Genomic DNA, 16,061 nt, shown 5'->3' on the forward strand with positions numbered 1-16,061 from the left:
CTGTTAGTCTAATACTATGGCAGAAATCCCATGCCTCACCACAATCCAGATGATGTCTCGAGAAGACAGACTCATAAGTCCCAATCAAATCAACAAGTTTCTCTTTACATTGTAAAGAAACTTCACAATCACCAATTGGAATGGAGCTAAGCCCTAGCTTCTCCAGCTTATCATTCACATCACAGATGTTACTGCTCACACTTCTGGCAGTAAGACTACCACAGGAACTATTACTCTGCACTTTGCCAACATTTTAGTGAACAGTCAACATGTCAGACAACTGATCAAAGTCCTCTAACGCAATGCAGGGGAAAACATCTGCAATTTTTGAGTTTCTGCGTAGAGTTATTTCTGCCAGAGTGGGGTTGATAATTTTGGTGGGTAGCCACCCATCTCCCCACAGTGGAGAAACTATTCGCCCAACCATTAACTGTTTGTTCACACAAGGCGATGCACATGGCTCAACGAGCACTGTACTGCCAGCTGATAACATTGTACCTGTGGGCAAACAACCCCACACCAAATGTTCCATCATAGGCTGGAGAGTTACAGCACTTTTCAACTTCAAAGTTCCGACCTTGTCTGGGATGGACTCCTCTCGCCATCTCTCTAGGTTAGACAGAAGACGAAGAAACTGGCTACTGTCACTCTGGCATGGTGCATCAGGTTTACTCATAACTAGGGTTGGGTACCGAAACCCGGTGCCAAAACGGCACCGGTACCCATGTGACCGGTATGTACCGGACCGAATCAGAACGCGAATTTCGGTGCCTCATTTCGGTGCCACTTAAATGCCCGAACTGCCGATTGAAATATTTGTCTTCTGGTGCTATGACACGGATGTAGAAGCATTGATTCATCAACATGCATGATCGCTAGTTAAATTTAAATACTGCATTCATGGGGTGTCAGAATGATCAGAAAATTTATTTACTGAATGAGAAACTCAAGTGAACGTCGGAAAGCTTTGATGATAGAAATCCAAGACATCTTTGTAGTTACTATGCATTTTCACATTTCGAATTAAAAGCACAAATCGTCTGGAAATGAGACCATCCGAGAAGCGCGTGAATGCTGCAGCTATCGTTACACTTGCTCTGACTGCAGCAGGTGGTTTGCCGTTAGCTTAGCAAGCTACATTAAACGCGTCTAACTTAAAATGCCAAAAACTAAACATTCTAAAGTGTGGCTATATTTCACGAGAAATGATTCAGACACTGCGACGTGCAGCAAATGTTTTACAGCAGTTGCGTGTGAAGGGGAAAACGCGTCAAACCTAATGAAACATTTAATGGTATGTGGAATAAAGTTGAAAGCAGAGGGATGCACCGTGTTTGACAGTTTGCAGACATCAGCTGGAGAGGTGTCACATATTTTGCCAGAGACGGCAAATATGTGATGCGATCTAGGAAAACCCGACACATAGTGAAATTTTACCTTTTTTAGGTTTTGACACCATATGAAAGCTGAGTTCAGGCCCCTTTCCAAAACTTTTATTTTTTACATAACCTACGTTATGGCGATCTTAGGTTGGCTGATAGCGATGATTTTCAGGAATGGGATTTTGAGAAAAACGGCTTTAAAGTGAGACGGCTTTTACTTTCACTTTACGGGTTTAACGAGGGCTGTCTGTCAAGTTACGAGCGCTACTGCATCATTACACAAACAGACTAACGTTTGTTTTCCGTTGATCACCCATTTTATGTTTAGTAAATAATGCAGCCTACCTTGTAGTAAAAGCGATTATTTACAGTCTGTAAATAAATTTACAGACTGTCATCGGACGACTCCTCTTTAGTAACTTCATCATCCGATCCTTCATCTCTGGATGCGAAATAGCCCGTAACATCATTTAGGGCACTGACATAACCAAAACTGAGCAGATTGAGACGAGTAAGATCGGTTAAGTGAGCAGCTGCAGTACTTTAGACGGCGTTGTTGTGCTCCGCCATCTCACCATATTAAAATAAATAAATAAATACATAAATAAATAAATAACTTTGCTTGCCGTACTTTACACAGGACTGGTGGAGAATGTGAACTGATACGCCTTTACTAAATATGTTAGGTGGTTTATTTTGATAGGTTAACTGTTTTTGTGGAGTTAAGGGAAAGCACCTCCGCAGCGCGTCTTAACATAGGAGAAAGACAGTCATTTCTGCTTGCTGCAATAAATGTCTATTTTTCTGCACTAAACAAGTGAATTTCGAAGAGATATTTTCAGAGATGATAGACAAGATGTTATAGAATAATAAAACGAATTTCCTGAAAACGTCCCACCGCGACATCCGACGGGTGTTCCCAGATCTCATCACATATAGTAATATTTCTGCAAAAGAATTGCTGAAATTTTAAGCTGTTAAATTATTGTAGTTGGGTTAGGTGGCTTTAGGTTTTATTGTTGCTGCGTTTTGCATTGACTTAATAATGTATAGTACTACTTCTTTTTTTTTTACTTTTAATACATTGTTCAATTTAAAGAACTTTTTTTGTCCAATAAAATATATATTCTTGTGTCATCCACCACTTTGTGGCTTTTTTAAAAGTATCGGTTCAGGCACCGTTTTGGCACCGGTACCGTTTTATAAGTATCGATTTGGCACCGGTATCGAAAAAACCCCAAACGATACCCAACCCTACTCATAACACGCCAAAATCCATCATTTGACTTGAAATGTCTTATAAGTGGCTTAAGTACATTTGTACCCAAGACAATGGGATCAATCTGTCCTTCAACAAAACAAGACTGGGACTAAAAACTTGTACCCATAAACCTCAAGTTTCAAGTCACATAGCCCTAAAGGACTGGTTTGTTTACCCCCACAACCCACTAAAACAATATCCGCAGGGGCCAGCATGTCTTCTGTCATCACGCCTGCTTGTTTTAACATGGGAATTATATCAGCACTGATGGTAGTTGCCATCGACCCAGTATCCATCATTCCTTTCACCTCAACTTTGTCCTGCACTAAAATATTAGTGTAGAACAAACTTTCACTTTGAGCTGTTCTCATGGTGTTTTGCAAGATTACTTTGCTAGACTTTGGGACATTTTCACAAAAGAAAGCATATACAGACTCAATGTCATCATTATCAAAGGAGGTTGAACTCGTGTGCCTACCATCGCCCTCCTCCAGATGGAGGCTCAAAAGTTTCCCTGAGACGGCCTTTGACTGTGACCGTCGACAGCAGCAGTTGAGCTGTCTGGCATAACCTGTGACGTAGACATCTCACACGTCATGTGTATGTCCGGGAAGGTAGCAAATAAAACACAATTTGTGCAGTCTACAGTGAGCAACCGTGCTGTGGTTATTACTCTGACAGACTTTACACACCTGTGGTCTTTTAACATTCGGTTTGCGATGCGCAACTGCTTTGGAGGACTGTGTGTTACATGTCAATGCCTTCTCCAGCATATTTAGTATCCTATCCATTGTGTTACTTTCACATGTTGCATGATCAGGTACAACTGCACTCCCTGGAGCCCTAACAACTTGGGTTCTACAAGGTGGCGTACCACACACATCAGTACTGACAGCACTAGCTGTTTGTTGTGAGAACTGACACTCATATACTTTGTGATCCCTTACAAATTCATCCAAACGGTCCTGTACCTCTGAAGCTGTCCACTCACGCTGTGGTTTGCTCAAAAAAATCATTGAGAGACCTTTATCGGGACAATTACGTATGAACATAACTGCAAGCTCCATGTCCCGATTTTGCAATGTTCTACCCTCACTTTTAAGATGCTGTTCAGCTAAGTCAGCAGCTTTGTTTAATCTGATCCAAAAATTAAAAGGGCCTTCATTCTGATATGGCTTGGTAGCGTAAAAGTCAGCCAGGGGAAGACCTGTGGATATAATACCTCCAAAGTGCTGTTTGAGGATACGGAACACCATACACTGTAAAAAAACTATTCCGTAAAATTTACGGTAAAAAAAACGCAGCTGTGGCTGCCAGAATTTTACCGTAAATAATACGGTAGCAACATTTTATGTTTTGCGGTTTTCACTTAAATTTACAGGTAAATACCGTAATTTCATTAACTGATATAATGTTTTGTACCTTTGTAATACACTGATAACCACCAAAAGCTGGTAATGAGAAAGTCAAATGATGAACCAAAGCTCATCACAAACAGCTTTTAAATATTAACATATAGAAGGTGCACAGTGTCATTCACACAAACACTAAACACCATCATGGTAACACACATGAAACTGAAATAATGCATAAACATTAATTTAACAACATTAGATGTAACATAGAACCCTGATGTACAAAACAGCTAAGAAAAAAAACTAAGAAAGGGTTATTTCAACAAAACATCAAATTTTAAAAAAAAAAAAAAAATTCTGGGAATGTCAGTTTACGGTAAATTTCACTGTTCACTGTAAATTTTATGGCCTTTTACCGTTAACCATTTAACAGGTTTTTACTGTAGCATTTTTACAGTATATTTACCGTTAAATTCACAGTAATTTTTTACAGTGTATCTACATCACCAGTCCTAGAGACTGAGGCACTGTTGCGCAACCATATCTGAATTACATCCCTTGCCCAGCCCATCAACTTGGTTATGATTTCATCAATGCGCTCTTGATCAGAAAAATTCCCTTTTTCAAGGTAAGCTCTCATCAAATCTTCCCATTTAAAGACTGAACACTTATCTGAGCTGTCACCATGAAAGTATGGTGGATCTTTACCACTTTTCAGTACAAGATTCATCTTTGAAGCATCAATGATGGTGGTACCACACTGATTCACATGTGAGCACCTCTGACAGTCATAACACAAGGTGGAGGTAGGTAGCTGACTGTCAAGAAACAAGCTGGCTTTAATCGACTGACTGATATCAGAGCTCAGTTGTTTTACCTGTTCATTAGATAGTGCTACAGTAGATTCTGATAAACTCATTTCAAGTGGTGGTATATCATAAGACATTGGGGTAGAAAACCGTACTCTTGCAGCCTCAGAATTACTGTTATTCGCATTCCCAGGAGTACAGGGTCCACTAAATGGCAAAACCCATCTGCCTCTACCCAAATGATAGCCACCCAAATGACTGGTATCGTTGTTAGAGTGCATCATTAATCATCATACAACAAAAAAAACAAACAAACAAAAAAAAATGCATACACAACTGAATAAATGATTCAGCACTCTTATTCTACATCCCTAAAAAATCGATCAATTACTTAAAGGCTATTAAATCAAATCAAAGTTCGCTTAGTACGTTTTATCTGTGCTGGTATAAAAATACCGTAACTTTAGTCCACGCGTCTCTTCGGTGAAGTGGTAAAGCGGCAAAGTCCGATGTCTACTGATTCCTGTATCATCAGTTCGTGCGTCCCCTCGATGAACCATCACCTCCTTGCAGACCCTTTTTAATGTATTTTAACAAACACTGGTTTAAACAATTTTAGAACAGCATTAAATGCTTGTAAACAGAAAAATCTAGTGAAACAAAACCGTTTTAACCTTGTTACATTAGCATAGATCATTGAATCCGATTAGACCGTTAGCATCTCGCTCAAAAATGACCAGATAGTTATTTTTCCTGTTTTACTATTTAAAACCTGACTTCTGTAGTTACAGTAATAATCAAGGAACTTTGCTGCCGTACCATGGGTGCAGCAAGCACAATGACATTCAACTCTGCCGGCTGCAACTCTGCATATACACAAACTTAGTGCCGGTCATTTTCAGGCGCAGCGTAATATCATTGCACCTGCTGCACCCATGGTACGGCAGCAAAGTTCCTTGATTATTACGCCTGAATGAGAGTATAGTTCCTAGCCATATCAGCCTAGAAAATCACAACTTTTCATTTTCTGTCAGTCTTAGTAGTAATAATATAACTACAGAAGAGTCAAGTTTTAAATAGGAAAATTACCGAAATCATCAGTCATTTTTGAGTGAGATGCTATCTGTCTAGTCAGATTCAATAATTTATGCTAAGCTATGCTAAAAGTGCTACCGCCAGACCCGGAGATCGGCTGAATGGATTCGAAAACGGTAAAACTCAACTGTTTAACTCTAGGGGAGTGTGAGCCTATTTTCAAAACATGAGCTGGCTATGGGCTGTTTTAAGCTGTTCATGTGCTGCTCCTAAGCTGCTTCTACGCAACTAGCTCCTGCTCAGGATCAGCTCATAACCAGTTTAAACCATCTCATGACCAACTAAGGACCAGCTTAAGCCAGCTCAAACCATCTGACATGCTTCAAAACATACCATACCAGCATATGCTGTTTTTTTTTTCTCTCTCTCTCAACAGCTCCAAATGTTGAAAGACTACAACTGCTATTGAGAGTAAGCTTCATTTCTTCCAAACCAAATGAAGATCTTCTGGCCCAATATCATCACTGACGGTAAACTCCTGAGCAGAGCAAAGAGGTGAACCATTTTAGAAGCCATACAGTTGTGCAACTGGAGATGCTCGGTCACGTCTGCAGAAAGATAGCCAATTCTTTGCTCAGGATGGTACTCCACTGGACAGCACAGGAAAAAGAAACCAGTTGTTTTAGACCAGTGCATTTGCCATTGAAGCTCTCAAACTCTATAATGTTCTTCTTGTGTTCTGCAAAGGCAACCTAGCCAAGGAGAAACCAATTAAACTCTTCACTGTACAATACAGTGAAAACACCTTTCAACTCTTCATTGTCATCTGTTCAGTACTGCTTTAAAAACAGGTTACAGACAGTCAACAGCACAAGAATAATTACCATATAAAGATGGAACCAGTTCCAGATCAAGCTAATAAAAAAGCAAACAGCAAACATTCTCCAGAACTGGACAAACCAGGAGACCACAGACCAGAGCTCAGTGCAGATTATGGCTGCGACAATCAGAACAATCAAAGAAACCTGCAGAACAAAAATACAGCACGTTACATTTATTAACACTAATTTAAACAAAAATGTTTATTTCTGAGAGGTTTTACAAGAACTGACCTTCAGTGCAGTATCAGCATCTACATAAAATGTGTCTTTGAAACGCCACTTCCAGGCTTCGTGGTCGTGGACTTTAAATCTGACCAGAATTTGACTGAGAGCCTCATCCATGGCTCCGGTGGTCCAGTCGTCTCTCAAAAACTTCTGGATCTCCACCAGCGATTGCTTGGACAGCTTCACCTCAGCGTCATAATGCATGGATGTTTGTCCATCATCAGGCTAAAGATTTTTTAAACAGAAAAGATGTAAAACCTTCACCAACGTAGATTAAAGCTGATTCAGTTCCCTGGTGAAAACACAGTCACATACCAGGTCAAGTTTTAAAGTATTTTTAAGGAGCTTGGAAAGAAATTGCTTGAATACTGGAACAAATACTGGCTTTATAGAGGTGGTGGTCACCTTTTTCTGTTCATCAAACTAAAAAAAGAGACAGCAGCAAGAATAATAATAAAAATATATATTTTCAGTAATTAGAAGTCCTTTAAAGATTCCAAGGTAACTCCATTGCTTCTGTTGTTAGTGAGCTCTACTAAACAAAGGTGTATTCACATTTTTTTTTTTTTTGTTTGTTTTTTTAAGAAGAAAAAGCATTTAAGAAACAACATGGAAAATTATCAGAAAAAAAAAAAAAGAAAATACTTCTGGATACTAAGTCAACACGGCTGAAAGTAATAGGACAACACCGAGAAAAAGATAAAGTAAAATCTTTAACTGGAACAGACAAACTGAAATGCAGAAGCTGCTGAGATGGCCACTGAACAAAAAAAAAAAAAAGCATGAAAAAATCTAAAAGGTGACTAGATTTATGTTCCCCCTGTGAAAAGCAAAAGATTGAACAAGTATCACTCAAGAACACGCTAAACTACATTCATGTAAACCACATTTCAAGCTGTATCTATCCAAAGCCACGTATAACAGCTGACACAGATGGAAAAAGATTCACAGATCAAAAAAACGATAAAGCACCAGATGAAGATAATACATGTTCTGAGATGTTAAAAGCTGAGGAGCAAGAAACCACAGATCCTTCAAGGCATCTTAAAAACTAATGAATAACAATGAAATTCTCATCATGTGGAAAGAGTTACAATACCAAAGAAAAGAAACCTTGAAAATTATAACAATAGACTGAATTTAATGAGAATGATCAAAACAAGGCTGTGATGGAGTCTTACGTTATTACGTTAAGTCTTAGATCTTTGTCAAAAGTCTTTTCAAAGTCTTTCAGCAGCTTGAAAATCATGTTGTTAAACAACAGTACAATCCAAAGAATCACTGAAGCAGTACATACCTTTTGTTTTTTCGGACAAGAGTAGGCTATAGGGCTAAAACAGGAGGATTGACCACATTTTTGTGCTATGACAGATACTTGAACAATCCCATGAATGGAATAGCACACTTTACAACGTATTTGAATTATATATTGAAATAATTTGAAATGCAAAGTCATCCAACAGGAATCATAGTACCAGTTTCTGATAAACACTGTTGTCAAACAAAGCTGCATCCTCTCTTCACTTCCCTCTTCACTTTGGCTGAATGGCTAATTCTGTAAATCCATGAGGGGGAAAAAAAATCAGGAGATCCAGTGGACACTCACATTGCCCTGTTAAAAAAATGCTGGTTAGATATGTTTTGAAGCATGGTTTAAGCTGGTTAAAGATGGTCCTTTGTTAGCCATGAGCTGATTTAAAAGAACACTCCACTTTTTTGAAAATAGGCTCATTTTCCAACTCCCCTAGAGTTAAACAGTTGAGTTTTACCGTTTTCGAATCCATTCAGCCGATCTCTGGGTCTGGCGGTAGCACTTTTAGCATAGATCATTGAATCCAATTAGACCATTAGCATCTCGTTTAAAAATGACCAAAGAGTTATTTTTCCTATTTAAAACTTGACTCTTCTCCAGTTACATCGTGTACAAAGACAGACGAAAAATTAAAAGTTGCGATTTTCTAGGTCGATATAGCTATACTCTCATTTCGGCGTAATAATCAAGGAACTTTGCTGCTGTAACATGGTGCAGCAAGTGTAATGATATTATGCAGCCGTCAACTTTTCATTTTCTGTCAGTCTTAGTACACAATGTAACTACAGAAGATTTAAGTTTTAAATAGGAAAATTATTGAAACTCCTTAGTCATTTTTGAGCGAGATGCTATTGGTCTAATCAGATTCAATGATTTATGCTAAGCAATGCTAAAAGTGCTACCGCCAGACCCGGAGGTCGGCTGAATGGATTTGAAAACGGTAAAACTCAACTGTTTAAATCTAAGGGGGTGTGAGCCTATTTTTAAAAAATGTGGAGTGTTCCTTTAAGCTGGTCCTGAGCTGGTTATGAGCTGTTTTAAGCTGTTCATGTGCTGCTCCTAAGCTGCTTCTACGCAACTAGCTCCTGCTCAGGATCAGCTCATAACCAGTTTAAACCATCTCATGACCAACTAAGGACCAGCTTAAGCCAGCTCAAACCATCTGACATGCTTCAAAACATACCTTACCAACATATGCTGTTTTTTTTTCTCAACAGGATGATGTTGGAAATCCTAGTTGATGTTGGAAATCCATGCTGACAATATTGGGTTTCTCTAAAGCACACACCAAGAGCACCAAGGTCTTCAGAGATCTTCAAACCCATATGGAGGTCCACCATATTAAATACAAATACCAAGATCAAGATTTTTAAAACCACTGTGCCAAAGTGTACTCTTGTACAGCTCCAAGTGTTAAAAGACTACAACTGCTATTGAGAGTAAGCTTCATTTCTTCCAAACCAAATGAAGATCTTCTGGCCCAATATCATCATTGACGGTAAACTCCTGAGCAGAGCAAAGAGGTGAACCATTTTAGAAGCCATACAGTTGTGCAACTGGAGATGCTCAGTCACGTCTGCAGAAAGATAGCCAATTCTTTGCTTAGGATGGTACTCCACTGGACAGCACAGGAAAAAGAAACCATGGCAGACCAAAAGAAACCTGGCAGGACAGCTGAAAGAGTTGAAAGCCAGAAAGCAGATCCTCTACATCAGAGTTGGGCAACTTCAGTCCTGGAGGGCCACTGTCGTACAGAGATTAACTAATCAAGCTAATCAAACACATCTGCCTGTAGCTTTCTACATGCTTAAAATATAAAGGTGCTAAAAAGGTTCTTCACAGCGATGCCATAGAAGAACCATGTTTGGTTCCACAAAGAACCATTCAGTCAAAGGTTCTTTAAATAACCATCTCTTTCTTACATTTTTATAATCTGATTAACCTTCTTTCGCCACAAAGAACCTTTTGTGAAACAGAAAGGTTCTTCACATGTTAAAGGGTCTTCATGGAACCATTTAGACCAAAAAGGTTCTTCTGTGGCATCATGAAGCACCCTTTATTTTTAAGAGTGTAGTGATCTTGAAGACATTGATTAACTTGTTCAGTTGTGTTTGATTAGGGCTTGAGCTAAACTCTGCAGGCCAGTGGCTCTAGAGGACTGAAGTTGCCTATCAGTGCTTTACATAGTGTGACGAGCGTCCCGAGGATTCATCAGCGTCGTTGCACATCCTCATCACGGGCGGATCGGCCTCAGCTGCGGCTCATCAAACAGTGTCCATATAAGCAGAGGGAACATGGCTAGTGGTGAGAACGATCTCCATGAAACAGAGGACTAATGCTTTCTTTCCATATCTCTCCAGAGAGCAGCTGAGGCCCGATCTCCCTTCAACCCCAGCACCATCGGACCCACTACTGCACAAGTAGGAAAGCACACCATTTCACCGGAGCACCTACCTGTATTTTTTGCACCTTCCTCACTTGTATCAATAAATCCACCCTCCAGGGCTTTAATTTGAGCTCTCCTTGTTGTGTGATTCTTCACCCCGTGACAATAGATAACTCCTATATCACTGGTGATTGGTTCTGCGCAAATTTTGCTCAAATTAGCGTATTTCTATTCCACCTGTTATCCAAGACAAAATGTGTTTCTAGTCACAAACATTCCTTGATCACTAAATTACCAGGTAAACTCACGTTTGACATCACACCCATCGACCAATCAGGAGCAAGGAAGGTTCCTGATGGGCATGACCTTACTGTACAAAACAGAACATTCTTTCAGTTGCTCACTGACTTGTGAAACGTCTCAAAGAGTTGATTTAGAAACTATGGAGTCTTAAAACAGAGCACACACTTGTTTTTAATACAGTGTCATTTTAATGTGTCAAGTAAACAATAATAACAATTAATGACACAATTAATAGAAAGAGCAACTGTGTTGATACAAAAAGATTTCTGAGACCATTTCATTGCAGTGTTTCTTGAACTGGAGTTTTAACCTTTTTCTTCAATAGCAAGATCTGCCGATACTCCCTGCACAAAAAGAAAAAAAAAAACAGATTTCTGATCAAAATGATGCAGGATACACATACACATTAAATATATACACATTAGTAGAGTGTATGAGCAAAGTGTTTAGTAATGAGATACAGTAGGCATATTATGTATTTGATATGTTGTGTAGTTTATAAAATTGCTTCAGATTTGATGTGATATGAGTACAAGCACAATGTAATGAATACTGCAAATGCACATGCGCTACTGACAACATATAATTGTAGCTGTAATGGCAGACAAACAGTGTTAAGCTTGCAAACCGTAATCTGCAGCTTCAGGTCATTTTGAGCAGCCCATTTCCTTTTAGTGCACATAAAGAGCTGCAATGTCAGGAATTAATTACATTTAGAATATATTAAAATTAAAAAAATATATATTAACGATCAAATCTTTGTGATGACAAAAAAAAAAAAAAAAAAAAAATAGTACCTCATTCCTTTGATTAGCTCCAAGGGTTTTGACATCTGTTTGAACAGAAGGCACATTGGTTTCAGCCGCACTTCTGTCTGGACTCCCTATGCCTTTCTGCTTCTTTTTGTCCAAAGTAAATATATTTTTCTCCTTTTTCTCAACTTTTACTTCAGGCTCTGCATTTTCCTTAATGCCAGGAATCACCTTCTCTGTCCGCTGCTGAAAATCAGTCTCATCATCTCTGGACATGCTACTTTTGGCATGCAGAGTCTCTACCCTCTGGCACACTCTGGGACCGCCAGAAAAGTTCTGTGGGAGATCAATGCTTCTGTCCTCCTGTCTATTTTGTGGGTCATAAGCATCTCCTGCTCTGAAGCCCTGGTCACCTCGGTTTTCTGCTTGATTTACTCTCTTTCTGTTGTTCTGGTGCACCTGTAGTGGCTGTGGAGCATCACCACCAGCTTCCTCATGCTCCCTTAGTTGAGGAGCTTGATGCTGTCCTACCACTGAAAGCGGTTGGTCCTGTCGCCAACCGAGCCGGGGCAAGCGAACTGCTTGATGTATAGCTGCTTGGGCACCTCCGTACATGAACATCTGAGAGGAGGAAAGATCACTTAGTATGATAACAAATAAATGATACTACAATATGTTTGCTGTTCACAGCTCTTACAATGATGGCGAGTGCAATGATGAGCAGCACAGGTAAATGGAGAGTGACTGGTAGATCCTTTAGTAGGGCTTTGAGGAACTCACTGATTCCCTGCCCAATTTGCCTCAAGGGATCCGTGATGAAACTGGTTATGGTGACCGTGATAGCCTGGAATAAAACCGCCATGCAAATATTAATGCATTTTATCTCTGGTTACAGCTCTCATAACAAACTCTGCAGGACACCAGCCCTCCAGGAACGAGTTTGGAGACTCCTGATCTAAACAGATCATTATACTGGTCTTCCTTATAAATTCAGATTGTTTTACAGTGCACATTTTCACTATCATCAGCATAATCATCAGTCGATCTCTAGTATCTTATCAAGTTTCTGTCATCAGAACCTAAAAGATACAAACCTTTGTTGGAGGCACAAGCAAAATGGGGTTCACCATCAGGACCTCGTAATACTTTTTGCAAGGATCATCTTGAAGAGTCCATGTGCGTCTGTACCACTCTAAATAAACAAGGAGTTACAACAGGTCTAAAAAATCGTTATTTACTCACCTTCATGTCATTTATAATCTGTAGGGTTTTCAGTGGAACTCAAAAAATTAATTTTGAAGCTTCTGTGAAGATTCTTCAAAATTCAAGTTTCACATCATACAGGTGAATAAATAATCAAATTATTTAAGTTTTTAACATTAAGAACCTCACCTGATAAACTGTCCTTCCAGTCCAGTTGTTTTAGCCCAGTGCATTTTCCATTGAAGCTCTCAACCTCTATAATGTTCTTCTTGTGTTCTGCAAAGGCAACCTAGCCAAGGAGAAGTATTTAAACATATTAAACTCTTCACTGTATAATACAGTGAAAACACCTTTCAACTCTTCATTGTCATCTGTTCAGTACTGCTTTAAAAACAGGTTACTGACAGTCAACAGCACAAGAATAATTACCATATAAAGATGGAACCAGTTCCAGATCAAGCTAATAAAAAAGCAAACAGCAAACATTCTCCAGAACTGGACAAACCAGGAGACCACAGACCAGAGCTCAGTGCAGATTATGGCTGCGACAATCAGAACAATCAAAGAAACCTGCAGAACAAAAATACAGCACGTTACATTTATTAATACTAATTTAAACACAAATGTTTATCTCTGAGAGGTTTTACAAGAACTGACCTTCAGTGCAGTATCAGCATCTACATAAAATGTGTCTTCGAAACGCCACTTCCAGGCTTCGTGGTCGTGGACTTTAAATCTGACTAGAATTTGACTCAGAGCCTCATCCATGGCTCCGGTGGTCCAGTCGTTCTCTTCATTCAAAAGCTTCTGGATCTCCACCAGCGATTGCTTGGACAGCTTCACCTCAGCATCATAATGCATTGATGTCTGTCCATCATCAGGCTAAAGATTTTAAAAACAGAAAAGATGTAAAACCTTCACCAACGTAGATTAAAGCTGATTCAGTTCCCTGGAGAAAACTAGTCACATACCAGGCCAAGTTTTGAAGTTTCTTTAAGTAGCCTGGAAAGAAATTGCTTAAATACTGGAACAAATACTGGGTTTATAGAGGTGGTGGTCACCTTTTTTGTTCATCAATCTAAAAAAAGAGACAGCAGCAAGAATAATAATAAAAATATATATATTTGCAGTAATTAGAATTCCTTCAAGGATTCCAAGTTAACTCCATTGCTTTTGTTGTTAGTGAGCTCTACTAAACAGAGGTGTATTCACATTTTGTTTTTTGTTTTACCACTTTTTGCAGATTCTCCAGTTTACTGGTGCACTCAGACACATCAGGACACTGTTGCACTTCACAGGACTCTGAGCTGAATTCCCTCCACTTGTTTGGCACGTTTGGGTAACTGGCAGACTGTCAAACATTAAAGAAATGTTATAATATGACGTAGATTTGTGTTTCCTGCAAAAATGACAGTGCTTTCAAGACCTTGTTTGATAAAACAAAAACAAAGGGAATCACGCTTTGTTGATACGTCAGAATAGTGGCAGTTTAGTGAGGCAGAGAGTTGTTTACTTGCTGCAACGTGAACTGAACTGTCTGAAAGAAATGAGTTAACTGAGTTAAGGTGAAGTAACAATTTTGATTGTTGCTCTACAAATTTCAATAGGAATCCCAAACATATCTGCACACAGACTTAAAAACAGGTTCAGGTTGGTCAGGTCAGCTTGCTGTGCTGACTAACAGAAAGTGAGTATTTTGTCTGCACCAATAGCCTTGTGGGCAGTGGGCCGACATATGGTGCAGCTGCGCCTCAGGTGTCCCGAGTTTGAATCCTTTCCCGATCCCACCCCCTACTCACTTCCTGTCTCATCTCCACCGTCCTTTCAAAGAAAAATTGAAAAAAGCCAAAGAAAAAAAAAAAAGAAAGTGACTACTTTATGAAAGGCTATTTCAACCACTGAATAAAGAAAAAAAGGTTATTGGGACTATTTATCTCACAATTCTGACTTTTTTTTCTCAGAATTTTGGGATATAAATTTAATTGCAAGTTATAAAGTCAGAATTGTGAGATATAAACTTGCAATTCTGACTTTTTTCTAGCAAATAAGAGTTTGTATCTTGCACTTGTGACTGTTTATCTCACAACTGTAAGTTTGTCTCACAATTCTGACTCGTCAGAATTGCGTGATACAAACTGACTTTTTTTTCAGAATTGCATGATACAAATTTGCAATTAAGTTAAAGTCAGAATTGTGTGATATAAACTTGCAATTGTGAGATATATCAGAATAGCAAGATATAAACTTGCAATTCTGACTTTTTTTCTAGAAATGTGAGTGTATCTCACAACTGTGACTCATCTCGGAATTGCAAATTTATATCTCGCAACTGTAACTTTTTTTCAGAATTGTGATATACAAAAAAAATTTTTCTCAGAATTGTGTGATATAAACTTGCAATTTTGAAATATAGTCAGAATTGCAAGATATAAACTTACAATTCTGACTTTTTTCTAGCAAATGTAAGTTTGTATCTCGCAGTTGTGACCTTTTTTCTAGAATTGTGATAAATAAACCCGCAATCAAAAGACTGATATGTGTTCAGAATTGCAAGTTTATAACTTAAAATTCTGAACATGCAGTTCCATGTTATAAAGTCAGAATTGCAAGACACTAACTCGCAATTCTGAGAAAGAAGTCAGAATTTATGTATCATCTATATATCATTTATAGTTTATATCTCACAATTCTGAGAAAAAAAGCTGAATTACAAGAAATAAACTTGCAATTCTGACATTTTTCCAGCAAATGTGAGTTTGTATCTCACAATTGTGACTTTTTTTCTAGAATTGTGATATATAAACTTGAAATTGTGACTTAAATTCTAAAGGGGGGAAAAGACTGATATGTGTTCAGAATTGCAAGTTTATAACTCACAATTCTGAACATGCAGTTCCATGTTATAAAGTCAGAATTGCGAGAGAAAAAAGTCAGAATTTATGTATCATCTATATATCATTTATAGTTTATATCTTGCAATTGCGAGTTTATATCTCACAATTCTGAGAAAAAAAGTCAGAATTATGAAAAATAAACATGCAATGCTGACTTTTTTTCTAGAATTGTGAAATATAAACTCGAACTTGTGACCAATTCTGAGGGGGGAAAAAAGACTGATATGTATTCAGAATTGCAAGACTATAACTCACAATTCTCA

The 16,061-nt window shown here is 38.6% G+C and overlaps 2 protein-coding genes across 3 annotated transcripts in view; both read right to left on the reverse strand.

The window, feature by feature from the left end:
* The window catches only part of LOC127153669 (chloride channel CLIC-like protein 1), a 50,318-nt gene that overhangs the window by 23,797 nt on the left and 10,460 nt on the right, over positions 1–16,061 (reverse strand). The window lies entirely within an intron of this gene.
* Positions 11,176–16,061, reverse strand: part of LOC127153668 (chloride channel CLIC-like protein 1) — a 62,736-nt gene continuing 57,850 nt past the window's right edge. The window contains exons 5-12 of one of the 2 annotated variants that reach the window (XM_051094879.1): positions 13,562–13,786; positions 13,334–13,474; positions 13,094–13,193; positions 12,796–12,893; positions 12,399–12,545; positions 11,747–12,322; positions 11,578–11,637; positions 11,176–11,293 (exon numbers count right to left, since the gene is read on the reverse strand). In XM_051094879.1, the coding sequence (XP_050950836.1) occupies positions 11,255–11,293; positions 11,578–11,637; positions 11,747–12,322; positions 12,399–12,545; positions 12,796–12,893; positions 13,094–13,193; positions 13,334–13,474; positions 13,562–13,786 (1,386 nt within the window). In that variant the 3' untranslated portion in view covers positions 11,176–11,254. The remainder of the gene's footprint in view (positions 11,294–11,577; positions 11,638–11,746; positions 12,323–12,398; positions 12,546–12,795; positions 12,894–13,093; positions 13,194–13,333; positions 13,475–13,561; positions 13,787–16,061) is intronic. The other variant, XM_051094883.1, reaches the window with a different exon arrangement.

Source organism: Labeo rohita, chromosome 22, assembly GCF_022985175.1.
Source record: "Labeo rohita strain BAU-BD-2019 chromosome 22, IGBB_LRoh.1.0, whole genome shotgun sequence".
Lineage (NCBI taxonomy): Eukaryota > Metazoa > Chordata > Actinopteri > Cypriniformes > Cyprinidae > Labeo > Labeo rohita.